The sequence below is a fragment of the Neofelis nebulosa genome, chromosome 3, assembly GCF_028018385.1.
Source record: "Neofelis nebulosa isolate mNeoNeb1 chromosome 3, mNeoNeb1.pri, whole genome shotgun sequence".
NCBI classification, from domain to species: Eukaryota; Metazoa; Chordata; class Mammalia; order Carnivora; family Felidae; genus Neofelis; species Neofelis nebulosa.
Window position 1 is genome coordinate 44,790,085 of NC_080784.1, and position 24,913 is coordinate 44,814,997.

General features: G+C 34.6%; 1 protein-coding gene across 6 annotated transcripts in view; it reads right to left on the reverse strand.

Annotated features, from left to right (window-relative positions):
* Window positions 1-24,913, reverse strand: part of ADAM32 (ADAM metallopeptidase domain 32) — a 173,547-nt gene that overhangs the window by 96,531 nt on the left and 52,103 nt on the right. For 5 of the 6 annotated variants that reach the window (XR_009259107.1, XR_009259108.1, XM_058720619.1 and 2 more), the window contains 3 exons: window positions 24,174-24,255; window positions 17,319-17,455; window positions 3,002-3,179 (listed from right to left, as the gene is read on the reverse strand). Coding sequence is in view for 4 of the 6 variants with exons in the window: in XM_058720619.1 (XP_058576602.1) it covers window positions 3,002-3,179; window positions 17,319-17,455; window positions 24,174-24,255 (397 nt within the window). In the remaining 2 variants the exon portion in view is untranslated. The remainder of the gene's footprint in view (window positions 1-3,001; window positions 3,180-17,318; window positions 17,456-24,173; window positions 24,256-24,913) is intronic. The other variant, XM_058720620.1, reaches the window with a different exon arrangement.

Consider the following 24,913-nt stretch of genomic DNA (forward strand, 5'->3'; position numbering starts at 1 on the left):
TTAAAAGGCTACAACATCACATTTTGGTGAAAATGTAGGGGAAATAAAAGTTTTTATGTTGCCGGTAGAAATGTAAAATAATTACAACGCTTTGGAAAATAGTTTGGCAGTTTCTCATGAACATACACTTATCATATGACCCAACAATTCTACTTTTTGGGAATTTGGAATAATGGCCCATTACTGTTAACAACTCAAATATACATTAGCATGTGAATGAAAAAACAGATTATGTTATATTCAAAAAACAAAATATTACACAAAATAAAAAGGAAGTAATGATTGTGACATAAACAATGTTGAGTGAATCTCAAAAACACAGTATTGAAAGGAAAAAGCCAGACACAAAGGATATGTGCTGTATCATTCCATTCACATGACTTCTAGATCAGGCAAAACTGAAAATCAGAAGTTTCCCGAAGAAGTATCACAATCCCAGATTTCAAGATATACCACAAAAGCTATAGTAATCACAGCAGTATGGTACTGGCGCAAACAAAAAAAAAGACACTTAGATCAATGAAACAGAATTACAGAGTTCAGAGCTAAACCCACACTTATATGGGCAATTAATCTACAATAAAGGAGGCAAGAATATACAACGTGGAAAAGACAGCCTCTTCAACATATGGCGTTAGGAAAACTGGAGTTGCATGCAGAAGAATGAAACTGGACCATTTTCTTACACCATACACAAAAATAATCGCAAAGTGGATTAAGGAACTGCATGTGAGACCTGAAACCATAAAACTCCTAGAAGAAAATACAGGCAGTAATTTCTTTGACATAAGCGTAGAAACATTTTTTCTAGATATGTCTCCTCTGGCAAGGGAAACAAAAGCAAAATTAAACCACTGGGACTGCACCAAAATAAAAAGCTTCTGCATAGCTAAGGAAACCATCAGTGAAACAAAAGGTAAGCCTACTGAATGGGAAGATGTTTGCAAATGCTATATCCAATAAGGGTCTAATATCCAAAATATATAAAGAACTTCTACAACTCAACACCAAAATCATCATCATCATCATCATCATCATCATCATCTAGTTAAAAATGGGCAAAGTATCTAAGTAGACATTTTTCCAAAGAAGACATGCAGGGGCCAACAGACACATGAAAAGATAATGAACATCACTCATCATCAGGGAAATGCAAATCAAAACTACAATGAGGTATCACTTTACACCTGTCAGAATGGCTGAAATAAAAAACACAAGACATAACATGTTGGTTAAAATGTGGGAAAAAAAGGAACAGCATGCACTGTTTGTGGGAATGCAAATTGTTGTAGCCATTGTAGAAAATAGTATGGACACTCCTCAAGCACTTAAAAATAGAAATTATCATATAAATCTGTAATTCCCCATACAGGGTATTTACCCAAAGAAAACAAAAATGCTTCAAAAAGATATATGCACCCCTATGTTTATTGCCGAATTATTTATAATAGCCAAGATACAGAAGCAACTCAAATGTCCTATCATAGATGAATGGACAAAGATGCAGTATATAGATGCAATGGAATATTACTCAACCATAAAAGAATAAAATCTTGCCATTTGTGACAACACAGATGGGCCTACAGGATATAATGATAAATGAAATAAGTCAGTCAGAGAAAGACAAATACCATATGATTCCACTCAAATGTAGAATTTAAGAAACAAAACAAATGAACAATGACAACAAAAAAGACAAAAAAAAAAAACAGAGAAAAAATGGTGGTTGCTAGAGGGAAGTATGCAGGGGAATGTAGAAAATAAATAAAGAGGATTAAGAGTACACTTATTGTGATGAGCACCAAGAAATGCATAGAATTTTTGAATCATTATTATTGTGCACCTGAAATTACAATAACACTGTATGTTAATTATACAAGAAAGAAAGAAAGAAAGAAAGAAAGAAAGAAAGAAAGAAAGAAAGAAAGAAAGAAAGAAAGAAAGAAAGAAAGAAAGAAAAAGGAAGAAAGAAGAGAGAAAAGAATGGAAGGAAGGAAGGAAGGAAGGAAGGAAGGAAGGAAGGAAGGAAGGAAGGAAGGAAGGAAGGAAGAATTAAGTAGGAAGACTTGTTCTACCAAATGGCAAAACATACTAGAAAGGCACAATAATTAAAACAGTGTGATATAGATACAAGTATATCCAGACCCATATATGTATCACACCCTAATATCATTTCCATCTATTTTAATTTTTTAAATATTTTTTATTTTTGAGACAGAGAAAGAGACAGAGAGAGAGAGAGAGAGAGAGAGAGAGAGAGAGGGAGGGAGCAAGCGGGGGAGGGGCAGAGAGAGAGGGAGGGGAGCAGAGAGAAAGGGAGACACAGAATCTGAAGCAGGCTCCAGGCTCTGAGCTGTCAGCACAGAGCACAGCGCAGGGCTCGAAATCATGGACCCGAGATCATGACCTGAACTGAAGTCAGACAGTTAACTGAGCCACCCAGGCACCCCTCTATCTATTTTATAATCATGCAAATATATGATATCTACAGTATTGCTGCAAATACTGAACTGTCTAAAAGTATTACAACCTGGACTTTTTGTATTCACTGTATTTTCAGAGTTTTGTTTCCAAGTGAATAATTAAAATCACCCACGTTCAGACTGTAATATGAATAGTCTTCCCTTACCATACTACTAATTCCATTGTGAAATAATACCCTAAAGTATACTTGATGGTTGGCTGACAAATTAATCTTCAGTGAAACATTTATAGTTAAACACACGTTTGGAAAAATCTTGTATGTTCAGTTTAGAATACAAAAGCTCACTCTAGACTCTCTTTTTTCCCATCAGCAATAATTTTTAGGAGTACATTTCATTCTTGTTCAAAATTCTTCAACCTCTATCTATACAGTATACTCTTGCATGTATTTCAAACTTGATTTCACTTAACTGTAAATATTCTGCATAGTATTCAGCCATATTTGAGATACATAACATTCACAGCAAAGAGATGAACTAAAACAATAAATTTATGAATTTTCCTATTTCAGACTTACTTCCTCAGTACCACAGTCACACACTTCACCTCTCTCCACTTTGCCGTTGCCACAGATTGCTCTCAGAGCTGTTTGCATTTGGGGTTTATTCTGAAGACATTTGGCACCCATATTTGAAATGAAATTTTCAAAGTCACTCAAACTGCAACTGCTAAAAGTCTTGACACCACTTGATCGCCTAGAGATGAATCCATAAAATGTCATTGGCAATACACTTCTGAAAGCACAACTCTATATATTTCAAAATGTTAAATTTAATAGGTAACGATAAATGTTCATAACAAGTGCTTAGAGGCCAAAATCATTCCTGAGTAGGTCATGTGATTTCATTCACTGGAATACATGTCCCTATTCAAATAAAATTAAGTATTAATAGTAAAAAACAAACAAACCGATTAGAAAATGGGCACAAAACTTGGATAGATCACTAGCCAAAGAATACATATAAATGGCTAACAGGTAAACGAAAAGGTGCTCAATATAACTAATCATCAGGAATTGCAAATCAAAACCACAATAAGGAGCACCTGTGTGGCTAATTTGGTTAGGCAACCTACTGTTGATCTCAGCTCAGGTCTTGATCTCAGGGTTGTGAGTTCAAGCCCCACACTGGGCTCTGCAGTGGGTGTGAAGCCTATTTAAAAAAACATACACAATAAGATATCACCGCACATCTGTTAAGATTTCATTTTTAAAAAGATAAGAGTTGACAAGGATATGGAGAAATTGGAATCCTTGGTACACTGTTGGTGGGAATGTAAATTAGGACAGCCACTATGGAAAACTGTAGAGAGGTTCTTCAAAAAGTTAAAAATAGTGGGTGATGGGCAATGAGGGGGGCACCTGTTGGGATGAGCACTGGGTGTTGTATGGAAACCAATTTGACAATAAATTTCATATTTTAAAAAAAGTTAAAAATAGAACTACTGAGTATATATTGGAAATAACTGAAGGATCTCAGTATCTGCATCCCCATGTTCATTGCAGCATTATTCACAATACCAAAGATATGGAAGCAACCTAAATATCCATTGACAGATGAATTTTAAAAAGGTGGTACACATGTGCAATGGAAAATTATTCAGCCTCAAAAAAAGAAGGCAACCCTGCCGTACGCAACACATGAATGAACCACAAGGACATTAAACTAAGTGAAATAAGTCAGTAACAGAAGGCAACTACTACATGATCTCACAAATATAAGATATCTAAGACAGTCAACCTCATAGATGCAGAAAGTACAATTGTGGCTGCCAGGGGCTAGGAGGAGGCAGAAATGGGAGTTATTCAATGGGTATAAAGTTTCAGTTATTCAAGATGAGTACATTTCAGAAATCTGCTGTGCAACATAGTGCCTCTAGTTAACAATAGTGTATTTCATATTTAAACTTTCAAGAGAACTCCTGTTATGTGTTCCTACCACAATAAAAAAATCAAGAATAGATTTAACTTTATTTTTATATGCCTTACAAACTACATCACCTAAGAGAAAAATTTTTGGAAGTTTATTTATCTATTTTGAGAAAGAGAGAAAGCACAAGTGGGGGAGGAGGGGCAGAGAGAGATGGAAAGAGAGAGAATCCCAAGCAGGCTCCACACTGTTAGTGCACAGACCAATGTGGGGCTCGAACTCAGGAAACAATGAGATCATGACCTGAGGCAAAAAACAAGAGCTGGCCACTTCACTGACTAAGCCACCCAGGTGTCCTCCTAAGAGAAAATTTTGAGTTTTGGGGTATGATTGTATGTAAATTCTTGTATATAAGAAAGAAGTATTTATATATGTATATAATGCTTCTGCCTAGGAATGGAGAAAACCTCATATCCACTTATGCCAATTCACAGATATATATCAAATATATTCTTCAAACTTCTCTTCTACTCCCTCAGTCTTTCCCATGACCATTATAAAATTAAGAATCAAGCTCTTTGAGGGGTACCTGGGTGACTCAGTTGGTTAAGCATCTGACTCTTCATTTTGGCTTAGGTCATCACTTCTTGGTCATGAGATCAATCCTGGCATGGGGCTCCATGAGGAGCATGGAGTCTGTTTAAGATCCCTCTGCCTCTCCCCTGCTTGCACACATGTTCTCTCTCAAAAAAAATTTTTTTTTAAGAAAAAAGAATAAAGCTCTTTGAAAGTTTAAATCTCTTCTACTTCAATAATTTTTCAATAGCCATTCACAGGTTTGTAGTATATATATAATATGATAGATAACTCAATAAGTTGTTAGCTGTTTGAGGCAGGAATTTTATCATCCTTATTGTTGGTATTACTTATTACCAGGACAGGACTTAGCAAACATAGAATCAGCTGTCTACTGGTTCTTTGTAACAACAAAAAACTTTTATTAAACAGACTATACTGTGCTTATTCCTGAGTTTTCTCACAGATTTCAGAGAAACTGTATATTAATCAAAGCTTTATAAGGTTAACACACCACTAATAAAGATAACTTCAGAGAATATTTCTATGAGTCACTCTAAATATGTAGTAAAAATCTAACAGACAAGGTGGAAACTGACATTTATTGCACACATATTATTAGCCAGATATTTTATATACTTGATTATTTAATTTAATCCTCATCATAAATCAGGGACACCGGCATTGTCTCCAGCATTTTAGATAAACTGAACTAAAGTTCAGAGAAGACAAAAACCTCACAAAACCCACTCAGTTTGTAAATCAGCAGAATCAGTATTCACACACAGTTGTTTAAGACTTCAAATTCAGGTGTTTTTAACCCCAAAATTCATCTCTGAATATTACGTAATGAAATATTTACAATTAAATATCAATATATATTTTACTATAAACCATAAAATTTGATAATCTTGTCACCAAAACTGGAAGGTGTGGAAACTTTTAATTGAAAACTGTATAATATTTTGGCTCTGGAAACTAGTTTTAGTCAACTATATTTAATCCCTAGTTATTCATTTTTTGCTCCCCCAAACTGCAGTTCTTAACTTAAGAACATGTATTCCCCAAAATTATTTGTAATCAATTATAAGGAGTTTGGCTGATATTTTACACATTGAATTCTAATGCTATGTTAGCTTTGTTCCCAAGTATTTTATAAAAGCTTACTGAAACTATGCTATAACTAGCCTAAGTTCTGGGTTCAGAGAACAGAAAAATTAAGTGATAGAAAGAAATAATGGGAAAGCAGTGTCCTCTACATTTTTTTGTTTTGTTTTGTTTTGAGGTTAGAGATAGCACTTGGCAGCATTTTGAAAATATATATATATCTTCTACACCACTTCATTTTCCATTTTCCTTTCAGTGCTTTTCTCTCTTCCATATGTTTTCCCCCAAATTCCATGTTCTCACTGCTCCTGTATAGCCCTACACCACCACTTCTATATCCTCCAAGGTTTTCCCTATTCCTCAAATAAGACATAACAGTACAAGAAATAACTTAGGTGTGACTTTATTAATTACATCATCACAAGTAATGTATAATGTACAATGTAGCTATCATGATCTCATTTTTCAGATGAGAAGACGAAGAGTTAGAAAAAATAACAAAACAAGTGAAAGTTTATAAAGCCCATGTTCCCCTCAATGTAGTCCATGGGGGAAAATGGTATCTTCTCTTCTTCAATCAAACTTCCATAGTTTAATGAAACTGGTCTTAGCAAAGAATGAAAAGAAAACAATATTAGTAAAATAATTGAATTATGTTGAATAAACTGATAACTCCATGTTCCTTCCAAATATTTTCGCCTTTTTGTAAAATGATGCAACCAGATAGGTAAGCAAACCTTGCCATGCGTTTTCCCTAGGTTCCTACTTTCATAGCTTTTGCCATTTTCTCTGCCCCTTTCCTCCCTCCACTTTTAAATTCATTTGTGTGTGCAGACTACTCTAAAAGTGAGAGTTTAAAACACAAGGCACCCACATTTAAAAAGCAGATATAAATTAAAATATCAAAATAATATACCATTATGATCACTGGATTTAAGAATTAAGTTTGCTCAAATACATATTCTCTTGCTACATAGTTCAAGTTAATTCCAATACATTAACTGTCTTCTATATGAAGTCAGTATGGAATAGAGAAAATAACAAAGCTTTGGGTTAGATAAACTTGTTTACTAGGACCAAACTTGTGACTCATGAGGCTTTAGACAAAGTGATTAACTCCTAAGTCTCAGTCTTCTCATCTACAAAATAGGGATAATAATACCCATCTACCTCATAGCGTTGTTGTGAGAATTAAATATTATTACACAAGTAAAGTGCCTAACTGAACTCTCTGGCCTATAGTAAATGCCCAATAAATCAATGGTGACATTACTGACCTCTAAGTACTCTTCAGTTATTTGCCCAATATGTTGACTATATTCCTTATGCTTAGAACTTCATCCCTGTAACTTATTCATCCCATAACTTGAAATCTATACCTCCCAACTTCCTTTACCTATGTTGCCCATTTCCCCACACACCTCTCTTCTGTTCTCTGTATTTAATTCTATTTCTACTTTGTTGTTACTGTTGTTCATTAGTTTTGCTTTTAAGAGTCCGCATGTACGTGAAATCATATGATATTTGTCTTTCTCTGACTGACTTATTTCACTTAGCATAATACTGAAGTTTGGCCGTTAATTAACTGTATATCCAATGAAGAATCATATTTAGGTTTACTGTACTCCAGGAACTTTAAAATAACACACACATTAAATGGAAAAAATATTTTCTTACTTGCTCACATGCCTCCTTTGAAAATTATATAACATATAAGATGTATTGCGGAAATGCAAAATTTTGTAAAAGTAAAGTTAAAACTTGCCCTATCCATGAGTTTTATAAGAAATTGAAGACTACGTATGAAAACATTTTAAGTATTTATAAAGCACCATGCAAATCCGAAAGTTTATTAACACAGATTCTAAAGCCAAAATGCCTGGGTTCAAAACTTAGGTTTGCCACAAACTAGCTACCTGACCATAGATAATTATCCTTTTTATAACAGTTCATAAAATTTAAAAATGGAAATAATAGGAAATGCCTTATAGAGAGATTGTGAGAATCAAATGAGTTAATACATACAAAGTATTTGTGATGATCTCTAGCACATATTAAGTACAATGTAAAAATATGATATTCTTATTATCATTAATACTAGACTCTGGGTGACCTACATGAAATATCTTTTTGTAGAATACTTAAGAGTAACTGGCCAAATGGACAATAGTCACAGAACAGCAATCCTCATATTCTTTATAAATCTACATAAATTTTATATTTAACATATTATAATATTCACTTAATATATATTAATTTAATACAAGTATATCTTATGTGTACATAAACCTATATATATATATATATAATATTAGTTACATATATAGAATTAATTTAGATTGAATTTGTAATATAATATTTGTATATATAAGTATTTATGGTAGAGTTTGAGCTTTTTTAGAAATGTAAGAGTTAACCCTTAGATGGCTCTTAGTAGTTAACTATGAAAAGAACATGTTTTTTAAAATTAATGCCTATTTTCACTAAAAAAAAAATGTAGAACACCATACAAACTTGCTATAGCCCTTGTCTGATAAACTATTTGGGGGTCACTGGCAAATTTAGAAATCACTGTAACTAATTCACCACTGTTTTATAGTTTAGAAAACAGTCCCATTTTCTCTTCTCACTTTATTCTTATATTACTGTGTAAAAAGCATAGGCATAATCAGTTACATTTTTAAAGATAAGAAAAATAAATCTAAGTACTCTTCAGTTATTTACCTACTATGTTGACTATATTCCTCATGCTTAGAATTTCATCCCTGTAACGTATTCATCCCATAACTTGGACTCTATACCTCACAACTTCCTTTACCTATGTTGCCCATTCCCCCACTCACCTCTCTTCTGTTTTCTGTATGTAAGTCTATTTCTGCTTTGTTGTTGTTGTTGTTCATTAGTTTTGCTTTTAAAATTCTGCATGTATGTGAAATCATAAGATATTTGTATTTCTCTAACTTATTTCACTTAGCATAATACCCTGCAGGTCCATCCATGTTGTCTCAAATGGCAAGATCTCAACCTTTTTTACTGCTGAGTAATATTCCTTTGTGTGTATAATATTTTCTTTTTATCCATTTATCTATCAAAAGATTCTTGGCTTGCTTCCATATTTTGGCAATCATAAATAATGCAGAAATAAACATAAGTGTGCATATATCTTTTCAAATTAGTGTTTTCATTTTCTGTGGCTAAATAGCCATAGTGGAATAACTGCATCATAGTTTTTCTATTTTTAATATTTTGAGGAACCACCATACTGTTTTTGACAGTAGCTGCACCTATTTACATTTCCACCAACAGTATATGAGGGGTTCCTTTTTTCTCCACATCCTCTTCATCACGTTATTTCTTATGCTTTTTATTTTAGCCATAATGACAGGTGCAAGGTGATATCTCATTGTAGTTTTGATGTGCATTTCCTTGACGATTAGCATCTTTTTCACATATCTGTTGGCCATCTGTATTTCCTCTGTGGAAAAAAGTCTATTCAGGGAGTCTTCTGTCCATTTTTAATGATTGTCTTTTTGGTGTTCAGTTCTATATGTTATTTATGTATTTTGGATAGTAACCCTTTATCAGATATAGCATTTGCAAATATCTTTTCTCATTCAGTAGGTTGCCTCTTTGTTTTGTTGATGATTTCCTTCACTGTGCAAAAGATTTTTATTTTGGTGTAGTCCAATAGTTTATTTTTGCTTTGGTTTCTGTTGCCTTATGAGACATATCTGGAAAAATGTTGCTTAAGCCAATGTCAAAGAAATTACTGCTTGTGCTCTCTTCTAGTATTTTTATGGTTCCAGGTCTCACATTTAGGTCTTTAATCCATTTTGTGTTTATATTCTATGTATGGTATAAGAAAGTGGTCCAGTTTCATTCTTTTGCATGTAGCAGTCCAATTTTCCCAACATCATATACCGAAGTGACTCTTCCCCATTGTATGTACTTGCCTCTTTTGTCATAGATAATTATCCATATAAAGTATGGGTTTATTTTTGGGCTCTCTGTTCTGTTCTATTGATGTATGTGTCTATTTTTGTGCCAGTATTATATTGCTCTGCTTACTGCAGCTTTGTAGTATACCCTGAAATTTGGGATTATGATAGCTTCATTTTGTAATTTCTTTTTCAAGTTTGCTTTGGCTCTTAGGGGTCATTTGGGGCTCCATACAACCTTTTAGGACTATTTTCTCTAGTTCTGTGAAAAATGGTATTGGTATTTTGATACAGATTGCATTGAATTTGTAGATTGCTTTGGGTAGATGGACATTTTAACATTTGTTCTTCCAATCCATGAGCATGGAATATCTTTCTATTTGTTTGTGTCATCTTCAATTTCTTTCATCTATGTTTTATAGTTTTCAAGTACAGATTTTTCACCTCCTTGGATAAGTTTATTCCTAGGTATTTAGCTCTTTTTGGTGCAATTATAACTAAAATTATCTTCTTTGTTTTTCTTTCTGCTACTTTGTTATTAATGTATAAAATACAACATGTTTCTGTGTATTAAGTTTGTATCATGCAACTTTAGTGAATTCATTTATTACTTCTAATAGTTTTTGGCAGATCCTTTAAAGTTTTCTATGTATAGAATCATGCCATCTGCAAAAAGGTACAGTTTCATTTCTTTCATATCAATTTGGGTGCCTTTTATTTCTTTTTCTTGTCTAAATATTGTGGCGGGGATTTCCAGTAGTATGTTGAATAAAAGTGGCAAAAGTGGACATCCTTGTCTTCTTCCTGATCTTAGACAAAAAGCTTTAAGTTTTTCAACACTGGGTATGATGTTAGCTGTGGGTTTTTCTTTAATGACCTTTATTGTGTTGTGGTATGTTCTCTCTAAACCCACTTTGTTGAGAGTTTTTATCACGAATGATGTTGAATTTTGTAAAAGGCTTTTTCTTGATCTGCTGAGATAATCATATGCTTTTTATCCTTCCTTTTGTTAGTATGATGTATGTTGATTGACCTTCAAATATTGAACCATCCCTGTATCCCTGGAATAAATCCCATGTGATGATATTAAACGATCTTTTTAGTGTATTGTTGAAATGTAGTTTGGTAATATTCTGTTGAAGATTTTTGAATGTACATTCCTTAAAGATATTGATGTGTAGGGGTTTTTTTGTAGTGTCTTTGTCTGGTTTTGGTATCAGGGTAATGCTAGCTTCATAATATGAATTTGGAAGCTTCCTGTTCTATGTTTTGGAATAGTTTCAGAAGCATAGGTATTAACTCTTAAATGTTTGCTAAAAATTTATCCGTGAATCTATCTGCTCCTGGATTTCTGTTTGTTGGAGGGTTTTGATTACTGGTTCAATTTTGTTCCTAGGAATCTATGAGTTTGAGTTCAGATTTTATATTTCTTCCTGATTTAGTTTTCGCAACTTGTATGCTTCTAAGAATTTATTTGCCCAATTTGTTAGCATACAATTTTTTGTAGTAGTCTCTTATAATCCTTCGTATTTCTGTGCTATCAGTTGTTACTTCTCTTTAGTTTCTGATTTTATTTAAGTTCTTTTCTTTTTTCCTTTATAGGTCTGGATAAAAGTTTTTCAATTTTGTTTATCTTAAAGGAACAAGCTCCTGGTTTCATTGATTTTTTTTCTATTTATTTCTTTAGCCTTTACTCCATTTATTTCTACTGTGATCATTCTTATTTCCTCCTTCTACTTTGGGCTTTGTTTCTTCTTTTTCAATTCCTTTAAAAGTAAGGTTAGATTGATTATTTGAGGTTTTTCTTGTGTCTTACTGTAAGCCTGTATTTCTATAAATTTCCCTCTCAGAAGTGCTCTTGCTGTGTCCCAGAGACGTTGAAATTTATGTTTTTATTTTCATTTATCTCCAAGTCTGTTTTGATTGCTTCTTTGATTTCTTTGTTGATCTAAGTGACCATTTAGTAGCATGGTATTTAGCCTCCGTGTGTTTGGGTTTTTAATTGATTTCTAGTTTCTTAGGACTATAGTCAAAAAAGATGCATGATATGGTTTCAATCTTCTTCAATTTATTGAGACTTGTTTTATTGCCTAATATGTGAAATATCCTTGAGAATGTTCCATGTGCACTTGAAAAGAATATATATTCTGTTGTTTTTGAGTGGAATGTTCTCTATGTACCTGTTAAACCCATCTGGTTTAATGTGTCATTCAAAAATACTGTTTTCTTAAGTGTGGTCCAAGATGGCAACATAGGAAAACCCTGAATTCACCTGCTCCAGGGAACACACCAAATTACATATAACCATAGGACAATTTTTCCTAAATGAGAACAAAGGGCTGACTGAAAGGCTACTGCACAACATAATATAGAACAGTAAAAGAAAACAGCAAGAAAGATGGAGACAGTGGAGCCTAGGTGGCTCAGTCAGTTAAGCCTCTGACTTCGGCTCAGGTCATGATCTCACAGTTAGTGAGTTCGAGTCCCACGTCAGGCTCTGTGCTGACATCAGGGAGCTGGAGCCGGGAGCCTGCTTCAGATTCTGGGTCTCCCTCCCTCTCTGCCCCTCCCCCGCTCACGCTCTGTCTCTCTCTCTCTCTCTCTCTCTCTCTCTCTCTCTCTGCCGCCTTTCTCTCTCTCAAAACTAAACATTAAAAAATTAAAATTAAAAATAAATTTAAAAAGAGAGAGATGGAGACAAAGAAAGGTGGAGACAAGGTAACAAAGGCAATTCCTACTCCTGACTTTGTGAACCCCAGTGGGGAGGTATATACGTACAGAAGGACCAAAAACAGATTCTTCTGTCCTTAGACACAAGAAAACAAAACAACTGCAGCTTTAAAAAGCAACTAGCATTTGAAAGACACAACACTAGAACTCTGTCAAATGGTGGATGGGCTGAAGGAACTTTCTCTGGGTCACAGGGTCACCCATCTGAAGAATGATGGGTTTATATTTCCCCTCCTCCTTAAAAACGCAGACTGGAGCAGGGTCCAGATGCCATAACGGGCTTGCTGACTCATGAGTCCCAGGCCCTCAAACCCACCCCAGCCCCAGCTGTGCAAGGACACAGAAAAAAATCAAATCCTTTATTTCTTTCTTTCTTTCCTTTTCTTTCTTTTTGTTTTCTTCTCTTTTTCTTTTTCTGTCTTTTATCTTTTCTTTAAAAAGCCATGATTTATTTTTTAATATTTATTTATTTATTTTGAGAGAGAGAGCAGGGGAGGGGCAGAGAGAGGGAGAGAAAGAGATTCCCAAACAGGCTCCATGCTGTCAGCACAGAGCCCTATGTGGGGTTCAGTCTCATGAGCCATGAGATCATGACCTGAGTTGAAATCAGGAGCAGGACACAACCAACTGAGCCACCCAGGTGCCGCTAAAAAGCTGTGATTTAAAAGAGCAACTAGCACATAAAACAGCCAGCACTAAGACTCCTCCAAAAGGCTGAAGGAGCTGCTGGATTGCTTTCTGGTAGGAGGGCAGTCTTGAAAGTACCTTGAAAGCACAGACCAGTGCACAGTCCCAGTGCCCTAATTGGCCTGCCATCTCAGTGAGCCCAGGCCCACAACTCACACCAACCCCAGCCATCTTACCAAGGTGGCTGATATGCATCAGGACACCCCTGGTTAGTCTCACTAAAGCCCCAGCCTTCATGCCAAGGTAACACAGGTTCAAATCACCACAGAACACCCCAAGCCCACACCACTTGGGCTTCAGACGTCTTGCTAGGACATGGTGAAGAGTGCTCTGGAACCTCTTGATTGATGTATGTTTCAAATCCCACTGCATGAGGTACCCCAGGAAACACAAGCCCATGCTTGCATCAATTTCAGCCACTCCAGCAGGGCATCCCCTATAAGGAGTGCTCTGAACACATCACCCACACCACTCTTGGCTCCAGTCACCCAGCCAGGGCAACCCTGAGCTAGCACCTTCAGAAAACCTGGCTTGAATGCAATTCAGCTTCAGCTGTCCTGCCAGGGCACACTGTACGCAAAGAGCCCAGGAATCACACTGGGCCCTGCCCATTTTAATTTTAGCTGTCCTGCCAGGGTGCCCCATGCGCAGAGCATGCCAGGACCTCCCAGCCTATACCCCACCTCAGCTTCAGCCACACCTAAAGGGCATGCTCTGTGCAGATAGTACTGGAACAACCCAGTTTATATCCACTTCAGTTTCAGCTTTCCTGCCAAGGTGCCCTCTGTGCATAGAGATCTGGGTGCCCCAGTTTGCACGCACTTTAGTTTTAGCTATCCTGCCATGCAGAGAGTTAAGGAATCTCCAGATACTACCTTAGCTCCAGCTGCCCCACCAGAGTATGCCCTGCACAAAGCGCCATCAACAAATAGCTCCCCAAGACACCCTAGCCTATAATCACTTCATCTTCAGCTGTCCTGACAGGGAACCTCCTACACAGAGTGCCGTCAACATATAGAATCCTGGGATATCATGTACTGCATTCACTTCAGCTTCAGCTATCATGACAGGGCACACACCATGTGGAAAGCCTCTGGATCTCCAGCCAATGCCAGCCACAGCTCCAGCCAACCAGCAAAAGTCACCAACCACACACAGTCTACCTAGAGGATGGCTATACATAAGACCATTCCTTCAAGTTTATAAGTAGCTGTTCTGACTAATCCATACAAATAAGCACAGTAAATCAAGCAAAATAAGAAAACAAAGGAGTATGCTCCAAAAGAAAAAACAAGACATCAGGAAAAAACTAAAAGAAATGGAGATAAGCAATATGCTGAATAAAAAATTTAAAGTAATAATCATAAAGATGTTCACTGGAATGAAAAGATGAGGGTTAGAACTCAGTGAGACTTTCAATAAAGACATACAAAATATTAAAAAAGAATCAATCAGGGGTTCTTGGGTGGCTCAGTTGGTTAAGTATCCATCTTCAGCTCAGGTCATGATCTCACAGTTCATGAGCTTGAACCCCACATCAAGCTCTCTCCTGTCAGCATACAGCCCACTTCTGATCCTCTGTCTCCCTCTCTCTGCCCCTCCCCCACTCATGTGTATACACTCTCTCTCAAAAATAAACACTAAAAAATAATAGAAAAATAAAATAAAAAGAAGACCTGAAGAATATAACTGAAATAAAAAACACACAAGAGAAAATCAGAAATGAGAAAAGAAGTAACAACTGATACCACAAAAGTACAAAAAATTATAAGAGAATGCTGTAAAAAATTATATGCCAATGAATTCAATAACAAAGAAGAAATGGAAGCATACAGTCTTCCAAAACTGAATCCAGAAGAAATAAAAAATCTGAACAGACAAATTACTAGCAACAAAATTTAATCAGTATCAAAAAACTACCAAAAAATAAAAGTCCAGGACCAGATGGCTTCACAGGTGAATTCTATCAGGCAGTGAAGGAAGAGTTAATACCTAATTCCAAAAAACAGAAGAAAAGCCTCCAAATATATTCTATAAAGCCAGCATTACTCTGAGACCAACACCAGACAAAGACACTACAAAATAGAAAACTAAAGGCCAATATCTCTGATAAACATACATACAAAAATCTTCAAAAAAATTAGTATTAGCAAGCCACATTGAACAACACATTAAAAGGACCATTTACGACAACCGAGATTTATTCCAGAGATACAAGGATGGTTCAATATTTGCAAGTCAATCTATGTGACAAAGGATAAAAATTGATCATCTCAATAAATGTAGAAAAAGCATTTGACAAAATTCAATGTCCATTCTTGATAAAAACTCTCAACAAAGTGGGTTTTGATGGAACATACCTCAATATATTAGGCCATATATGAAAATACCACAACTTACTCAATGGAAAAAAAACTGAGACCTTTTCCTCTAAGATCAGGAACAAGACAAAAAAATGTCGACTCTTACCACTTTTATTCAACATAGTACTGGAAATTCTAGCCATAGAAAATAGACCCAAAAAAAGAAATTAGAGGCATCAAATTGGGAAAGAACTTAAACTATTACTATAAGCAGATGGCATAATACTATACATATAAAACCCTTAAAGCTATATCAAAAAACTAAGAAAACTAATAAATGAATTCAATAAATTTGCAGCATAGAAAATTAATATACATAACTCATTAGCATTTCTATACACTAACAATAAAGTAGGAGAAATAGAAATTAAGATAACAATCTCATTTATAACTGCATCAAAAACATTATAATACTCAGGAATAAACTTAACCAAAGAGGTAAAAGACCTGTACTGTGAAAACTATAAAACACTGTTAAGAAATTGAAGACAACACAAAGAAATAGAAAGACATTCCATGCTCATGGATTGAAAGAACAAATATTTTTTAAATGTCTATACTACCTAAAGAAATCTATACATTTAATACAATCCCTGTCAAAATACCAACAGTATTTTTCACTGAGCTAGAACAAACAATCCTAAAATTTGTATGGAATCCTGAAAGACCCCAAATAGCCAAAACAATCTTGATAAAGAAAATCAAAACAGGAGGTATATCAATTCCAGACTTCAAGTTATATTACAAACCTGTAGTGATCAAAAGAGTATGGCACTGGCACAAAAACAGACACCTAGATCAATGAAACAGAATAGACACTTGTGTCGAGCACAGCATAATATGTTAACTTGTCAAAAAACTAAGTTGTATATGTGAAACTAATATAAAATTATATGTAAACTACAAATAAAATAATTTTAAAAATACATACAAAAAAACAGTTTCTTTATTGATTTTATTATATTACTGGCAATTTCTCTCTGTATGTTTGTTAATAATTGCTTTAACTATTTAGGTGCTTCTATGTTAGGTGCATAGATATTTACAACTGTTATGTCCTCTTAATGGATAGATCTCTTTGCCATTATGTAATTTCCTTCTTTGTCTCTTATTACAGTCTTTGTTTTAAAGTCTATTTTGTCTAATATAGCTATTGCTACCCCAGATTTTATTTGTTTCCATTTGCATGTAAAAGCTCTCTCCAAACCTTCACTTTCAGTCTGTGTGCTTTTCTGTCTGAGACTGTTGTAGGCAGCATACAGATGGGTCTTAGTTTTTTATCCATTCTTCCACCCTATTCTGACATATTTTTAAACATGTCATTTCATAAAATACATAGTCTAAATATCACTCCCTTGCTAATTTTTCTTTCCAATTGAATTTGTTATCCTTGACATTCTTAATGGTACACCTCCTTCCAACTCTGTTACACTTAAAATTTCATGTTTATATTTTATAGTACTTGGTCCATTTATGGCTAATTTGTGCTATAAGTAAACATTAAATTTTTGTACTTGAAATATTTAAAACAAAAAAAACATATTCTTACTTTTAAATAAACTTACATAGCTTCTGGATTCATTATACAGATAGCTCCTGTACAATGACATTTCTTTGTGTCATCATATGATATTCCCAGACTCAGTCCGAGCATCTGTGTAACAATAATGGAAAATGCCTCCAGAGTTACCTCCTTGGGGTACTACATTAGCAAAAACAAACATTCAAATGAAAGACAAGTCACTGAAAGGTGATAAAAAGTAATAATTTTCTAATTTTGAATATACTTATTATTTTATCAAATACTTAAGAATAGAAAATACAGTTCCTTGAAGAGGTGAGAAGCTTAAGTTCTTCTTATGAAATTTTACTGAGATATAAGCAAACTGAGACTATGCCAAGCTTTATCATGATTTAACAATTGAATACCTAATATAATTCTTAAGTAGCTACCATAACTATATAAAAGGGCTGTTTTTCATTATATTTTTGGCTATATGGGTCATGATCTTCAATTTAGCTAATTTCTTATGACAGCTCTTGTATTCATTCTGCTTCCCAGCTCACAAAGTGGCCATGTAACCAAATTACTCAGTTTAAGTGTGCTATCAGCTTCCTGTCAGGATTCTCCATGACTCAGTAACTCATATCAGGGGAAACCACAGAAAGACTCTCAAGATAGCATTCCTGGATTATGCTGCTCACATATTTAACAAAGCGCAGGGATAACTTCCTTGCCAAAGAGAAATGTGACACTGATAATTCATGATATGCAATAACATTATGATTTGTCCAGTTATTACCAAATATGGCATAGGATAAGGTATAGGTGAGGACAAGTTGTGAGGAAGATCAGGGCATTTCATTGCTATAATGACAAGCTCTAGTAAAAACTTTGGGTTCAACTGGATTTTTGACAGCACTAGAGGATGAACACTATGAAAAATATAAAGAGAAAGCTGTGAACGAGCAACAGAGAATGCAAATAGGCAATCAGTAAGCTCCTGTACCAGCACTGTAGTAACTCTTCATATCCTGTAGTTGTTGGATTGACATGGCTGAGTAACACCATATGTAAAGCCTAAGGATAAGGGCTGAAAGGCTGCAGAATTAATTTAATTCTCAAATCTACCAGGCTTGATGGGGAAGAAGCTAGAATCTGAAACTTGGGAAGGGAACAATTGGATGACATGGACAAATATACTTGGATTTCACTTTCCAGCATAGGAAGCCTCCCTCTAAACAATATGAGAGAGCCCCCAAATTAAAAAAAACAAACAAACAGGGGCACCTGGGTGGCTCAGTTGGTTAAGCGTCCAACTTCGGCTCAGGTCACGATCTCACGGTCCGTGAGTTCAAGCCCTGGGTCAGGCTCTGTGCTGACTGCTCAGAGCCGGGAGCCTGTTTCAGATCCTGTGTCTCCCTCTCTCTCTGCCCCTCCCCCGTTCATGTTCTGTCTCTCTCTGTCTCAAAAATAAATAAAACGTTAAAAAAATTCTTTAAAAAAAACACACACACAGTTTTGATGATAATACCTAGGACATTTGTCTCACCAACCCTCATTGCCTTCAGGTCCATGTTAAGAATTAAATCACAACATTAGTGATGTTATCAAGATGGTGTGATAGGTCATTCTCAATTTTACTACCCCTCACAAGAACAACTAACAACTATTCCTGGACAAGAATCCACCAAGAAGATCCTAGAACATGGAGGTGAGCCTGAAGCGCTCCCTGAACTGCAGAAACCAAGACAGACCACATTAGAAGGGTAAGAGCAGCTACACACTGACTACCTTGCCTCTTCCCAAGGCTGGTGCAGTGCCATACTAGGAGGTCTCCCCAGAGTCTACAGTACCTCAAGTGGGAAATGAAAGCCCAGGGTAGACATCTAGCTTCCCCAGCAATTTAGGTGACTTCTTGGGAGTCCCCAGTCTAGTCTTCCCTGACAAGGAGCACAAAGGATGCTACGTGACTCAATCATGGGAAATCTGTGACAGAGAAGGGTGGAGGGGCTTGCAACAACTAGCATTCAGATCTTAAGACCACATTCCTACCCACAGCACCCAAGAAGTAGCCTCAACCAGCAGTTTTGCCCATCTGTGTAGCTAAGATAGTGATGCAGTCCGACCAGGGAATGCAATGAACAGCGAGTCTTCCTTATTCAGGTCATCAAAAAGCCTTGCCACTGCTGGAGCCTGTCTACCTCACACCCCCACCCAGGCAAGGAGGCTGAGTCATAACCCTACCCAATGCCAAGTGTAGCTTCTTGCCCCACCTGACCAGAAGCCAGGTCATAACAACTGGAAGTTATATAGCCCAGCAATGTGCAAGTGGAGAGTATGGTAAGCATAGCTGATTGTCCACAGAGCAAAACCAATGGCACCTTTCAGCCAGGGAACTTGGGGCACATGTCAACTTAAATTAAGACCACACTCCAAGTCTAAGAGAAGTAGCTGTTCTACCTAAATCATAGAAACAAACACAGAAAGACAAAGGAAATGAGGAAACAGAAGAATACACTCCAAACTGAAGAATAAGACAAAACCTCAGAAAAAGAGCTAAACAAATCAGAGATAAGCAACCAATCTGATAAAGAGTTCAAAGTAATGGTCAAAAACAGACTTACTAGACTAGAAAGAAGAGACGATGAACTCAGTGAGAACTTCAACAAAGAGATAGAAAATAATTTTTAAAAAACAATCAGACTTGAAGAATAGAATAACTGAAATGAAAAATACATCAGAGAGAATGAACAGCAGATCAGAAAATGCAGAAGATGAATTAATGACTGGGAAGACAGGGTAATGGAAAATACCCAAGCTGAACAGCAAAAAAGTAAAGAAATAAAAAACAATGAAGATATGTTAAGAGATCTCTGGTACAACATCAAGCATACTAATACTCTCATTACAGGGATCCCAAAAGGAAAAAAGAGAGAGAAAAGACCAGAAAATTATTTGAAGAAATAATACCTGCAAACTTCACTAACCTTGGGAAAGAGACAGACATCTATATCCAGAAAGCATAGACAGCCACAAATAAAATAAACCATAGGAAGTACACACCACAACACATAGTAATTAAATAATTAAAATGACAAAGATAGAGACAGAATCTTGAAAGTACCAAGAGGAAAACAACTATTTACATACAAAAAAAAACTCCATAATGCTATCAGCTGATTTTTCAGCAGAAACTTTAAAGGCCAGAAGGGAGTTGCATGATATATTCAAAGTGCTAAAAGGAGAAAACTACAAACAATAATACTCTCCCTGACAAGGTTATCATTCAGAATTCAAAGAGGGAGAGTTTCTCAGACAAACAAAAGTTAAAGGAATTCATCACCACTAAACTGACCTCCCAAGATATGTTAAAGGGATTTAAGTAAAAAAGAAAAGATAATAATTAGAAGAAAATTACAAAAGGAAAAAAATTCACAAGTAAAAGAAACAAAAGAGCATAGGGGAATGAATGAGAGAGAGAGAGAGAGAGGGAGAGTAGAGGCAAACCAAGAAACAGACTCTTAAATATAGAGAACAAACTGATGGTTATCAGAGGGGATATGGGTAGCAGATGAGTTAAATAAGGGGATTAAGGAGTGTACTTATGATGAACACCACATGTTGTATGAAAATATTGAATCATTAAATTGTACGCCCAAAGCTAATACTATACTGTATTGTTAACTAACTGGAATTTAAAAACTTTTAAAAAAGAATGAAATCATACTATTTGGAACAACATGGATGGATCTAGAGAGTATAATGCTAAGTAAAATAAATTAGAGAAAGACAAATACTATGTGATTTCACTCATGTGGGGAATTTAAGAAACAAAGCAAATAAGAGAGGAAAAGAAGCAAACCTAAAACGAAACTTTTAACTATAAAGAACAAACTGATGGTTACCAGACGGGAAGTAGGTGGGGGAATGGATGAAACAAGTGAAGGTGATTAACAGTACACTTATCTTGATGAGCACTGAGTAACAGTATACCTGAAATGAATATAACACTGTATGTTAACTACATAGAAATAAAAATTTTTTAAAAGACCTACATGAAAAGATAAAAATATTTTAGATTCTTATATTCTCATCCTGCATCTTTACATTGAATATAAAGGAGTTCTAAAATATTCCTCCTAGCTTTCCAAAAAAATAAAGATAAATCTAGACCAGATAGACCACACTTATCTCATGTCTCCACTGCCCCAAAAGCAAACAGAAAAGCTACAGGTGAGAGATGGGCAGTCATAGCTGAGAGTTCCCTATGGGTGGGAGCAAGCAATCAGTTTCTTGGAGGAGGGTCCTCCTGCCCAAAAAGTACTGAACCCAGAACACTGGGCAAAGGATCTAGTCAAAAACAAAAGAAAATGATTGCTTATAATTAAAGGAATGCAAAGAATAATTTTTTAAATAATTTAACCCCTAATACACTTAGCATATAGGCCCTACGCGGCCAGAGAAAGGAAGTGACCTTGAAGCAAAAATCAGATCTACAAATGAATTCTGAACTAGCCCATACTCAGTCATCTGAAGACATAAACTTTCCTTTACCTTGAACTCAATGTATCATACCCAATTCATATAAAAAATAACAATACATTAAAAAATAAAATAAACTGGAAACTAAAAGCAGGCAAACAAACAAAAACTCAGCAGTTATTAGAAAAAAATAGGAAAGGATTCTAGGAAAAGGAAGATGAGATTCAATTTTCTATGGCAGTTGGTTTCACCCATAGAAGGTAAAGAAGAGAGGAAAAAAATTAAGCATCTCCATTAGACCCTAATGCCTAAAAGGTTCTCTTAAAGCTTTACTAGCATAACAATATATTTATTTATCCAAGAGTTAATAATTTACATTTTCACAATATTATACTATTTATTAATTTAATCTTTAAATTAACCTGTATACAAAGTATAAAAGTTTTACAGAATAAATTATAAATTTTATAAATCTTGACAATGGACATAAGAAGTGTTGAACTATTTTAATCTCTTATTTTTCATAGCAAGTAATCAATGGACATTGTCTAAGGTAAGTCAATATAATATAAATAATAAGATATGAATAATAGAAACAAATATTACTAAAATGTCATGTAATAATATGTATTATGTATATATTACATATGTATAACTATAAAGCATATATATGCATACAATGTGTAATGATGTATAATTAAAATATTTTTATATATTTTTATAATATATGGTATATTACATAGTAACATACATTAATAATATATCTTATCTTATATAACAAATTATATACTATATATAAATATATAATAAATATATGCATACTATATACAAGTATGTTCTGTATTTTATATGCTATATATAAATGCATACCATATATACTATATATAATATATAAATATATTTATAAATATACACTATATGTTATAAATAAACATATATTATACGTAAATATATATGTGCTATATATAAATATATTTACAAATATATATACTATATATGTATAAATATAGCATGTAGTAATACATTTTAATAAATATATACTGTTAAAATAATGAATATGTAAGAATATATACATGACAAAGAGAGTGGACTAAATGTATCAAAGATAATATTACCAACATTGCCTTAAGTTTATAAATCAAAATAAGGGTAAGAGCATATTTACTTTAAATAATAAATTTAGGGGCACCTGGGTGGCTCAGTCAGTTAACTGTCTGACTTCAGCTCAGGTCATGATCTCACAGTTCATGGGTTCAAGCCCTGCATTGGGCTCTGTGCTGACAGTGCAGAGCCTGGAGCTTTGTGTGTATATCTGTCTCTCTCTCTGCTTCTCCCCACTTCTTATGCTCTCTCTCAAAATAAATAAACTTAAAAAAATTTTTAGTACTTAAATTTGTTTTTTAAAAAAATTAATAGGATGGGAAAATTGCTCAACAAATTACTTCACCTTTCAACAACGCATCTAATTGTATCAATAATTTATTTTTCTATATATAAAATATTTACAAAAACTATAAATATTTAAAATAGACATAAAAATTTATTTTATACACTGTTGGAGTTTGAAACATTTTAAAGAATTTTTATCATACTTTTTGTTTAATCATTTGTTTTCATTTTTTTAAGACAAGGTGGATTCTTTTTTTTTTAAGTTTATTCATTTTGAAAGACAGAAAGAGCGAGAGTGGGGAGGAGCAGAGAGAGAGGGAGAGAGACAATCCCAAACAGGCTCCATCCACACTGTCAGCACCAAGCCTGACACGGGGCTCACTCATGAACCATGAGATCATGACCTGAGCCTAAATCAAGAGGTGGACACTTAATTAACCAACTGAGCCACTCAGGTACCCCTCATTTGCTTTTGTTTTGAAGCTATTTTATTAGGAAGACTATTTGTCTAATTTTCTGTCTATAAGCAAAAATCTATTTGGGTTATAAAAGTTTTTTAAAGGTAATTTCTCATGAGGCACTATTCTATATAATAAGGAATGCACGTGTATTGATGATATTTTTATTCTACTTCAACTTCCAAAATAATTGCAACAAGATGTTATTCTACAAAATACTCTTCATCTACACACTTCAAACTTTTAACAGTAATAGAAAGTAAGTGTAATCTCTAAATGCAAATATAAAACTAAACTGTATAAAATCTTTGCTATAATGTTGAATGCTATTTTTAATGTCTATTTTGAGAGAGAGACAGAGTGCATGTGGGGGAGAGGCAAAGAGAAAGAGGAAGACACAGAGTCTGAAGCAGGCTCTAGACTCTGAGCTATCAGCACAGAGCTGGATACAGGGTTCAAACTCACAAACCATGAGACCATGATCTGAACTGAAGTCGGATGCTCAACCAACTGAGCCACCCAGGCACCCTGAATGATTTTTAAATGTATAAATATTTTTTAAATAATAAGATAAAATAATTACATACCATAGCAATTCCAGCCGAAAAATGGGTAACACACATCTTTCCAGGAACTGCTGCCCCCACATAATCTGGATAATTTCTATAGCTAAATAAATAAGTGTACATTTATAATTAATTTTGACAAATAATTCAGAGGTGAGATTTCCTGCTAATAATTTGTCTGTAGTCCATAAAATCCTAGTCTGAAGCAAACTGAGGTACAACCTCTCCATACATCCTTATTGTTTCAAATTTGGAAGACATCCTTATGACATTAAGCATGTTATATTTCTAAAATATGTTCAGTGGATCCAAGTTTTTAATGCCTTTACTGTTCTCATCACATTTGGTTAGGATTGCTTTTGATAAAACAATTTTGATCAAAAGCATTTTGCTGAGTGACAATGAAAAAGTTTTAATAGTTGAACACTAATATGGATTAAACATTTTCATTCTCATATAGAAAAGCTCACCAGTTTCTCATTGGAATGACTTTATTGTTCTAGAACTTAACATTATTATTTCTGCTTTGAGTGAAGGCCCATATAAACTGTCCTATAATAGCACTATTCCCAGAGGTTTTTCATAAATTATTCCATTTAATTCTCAAGTCAAGCCAGTGAAATAAATATTATTTTCACCTCTATTGAACAAATCAAACATCAGATGAGAAGTATAAATAACTTTCTCAAGGTAGCACCGTTAATAAGTGCTACTAAAGGATATGAATTTAGGCAATCTGAATCTACAACCATACTCTCAAC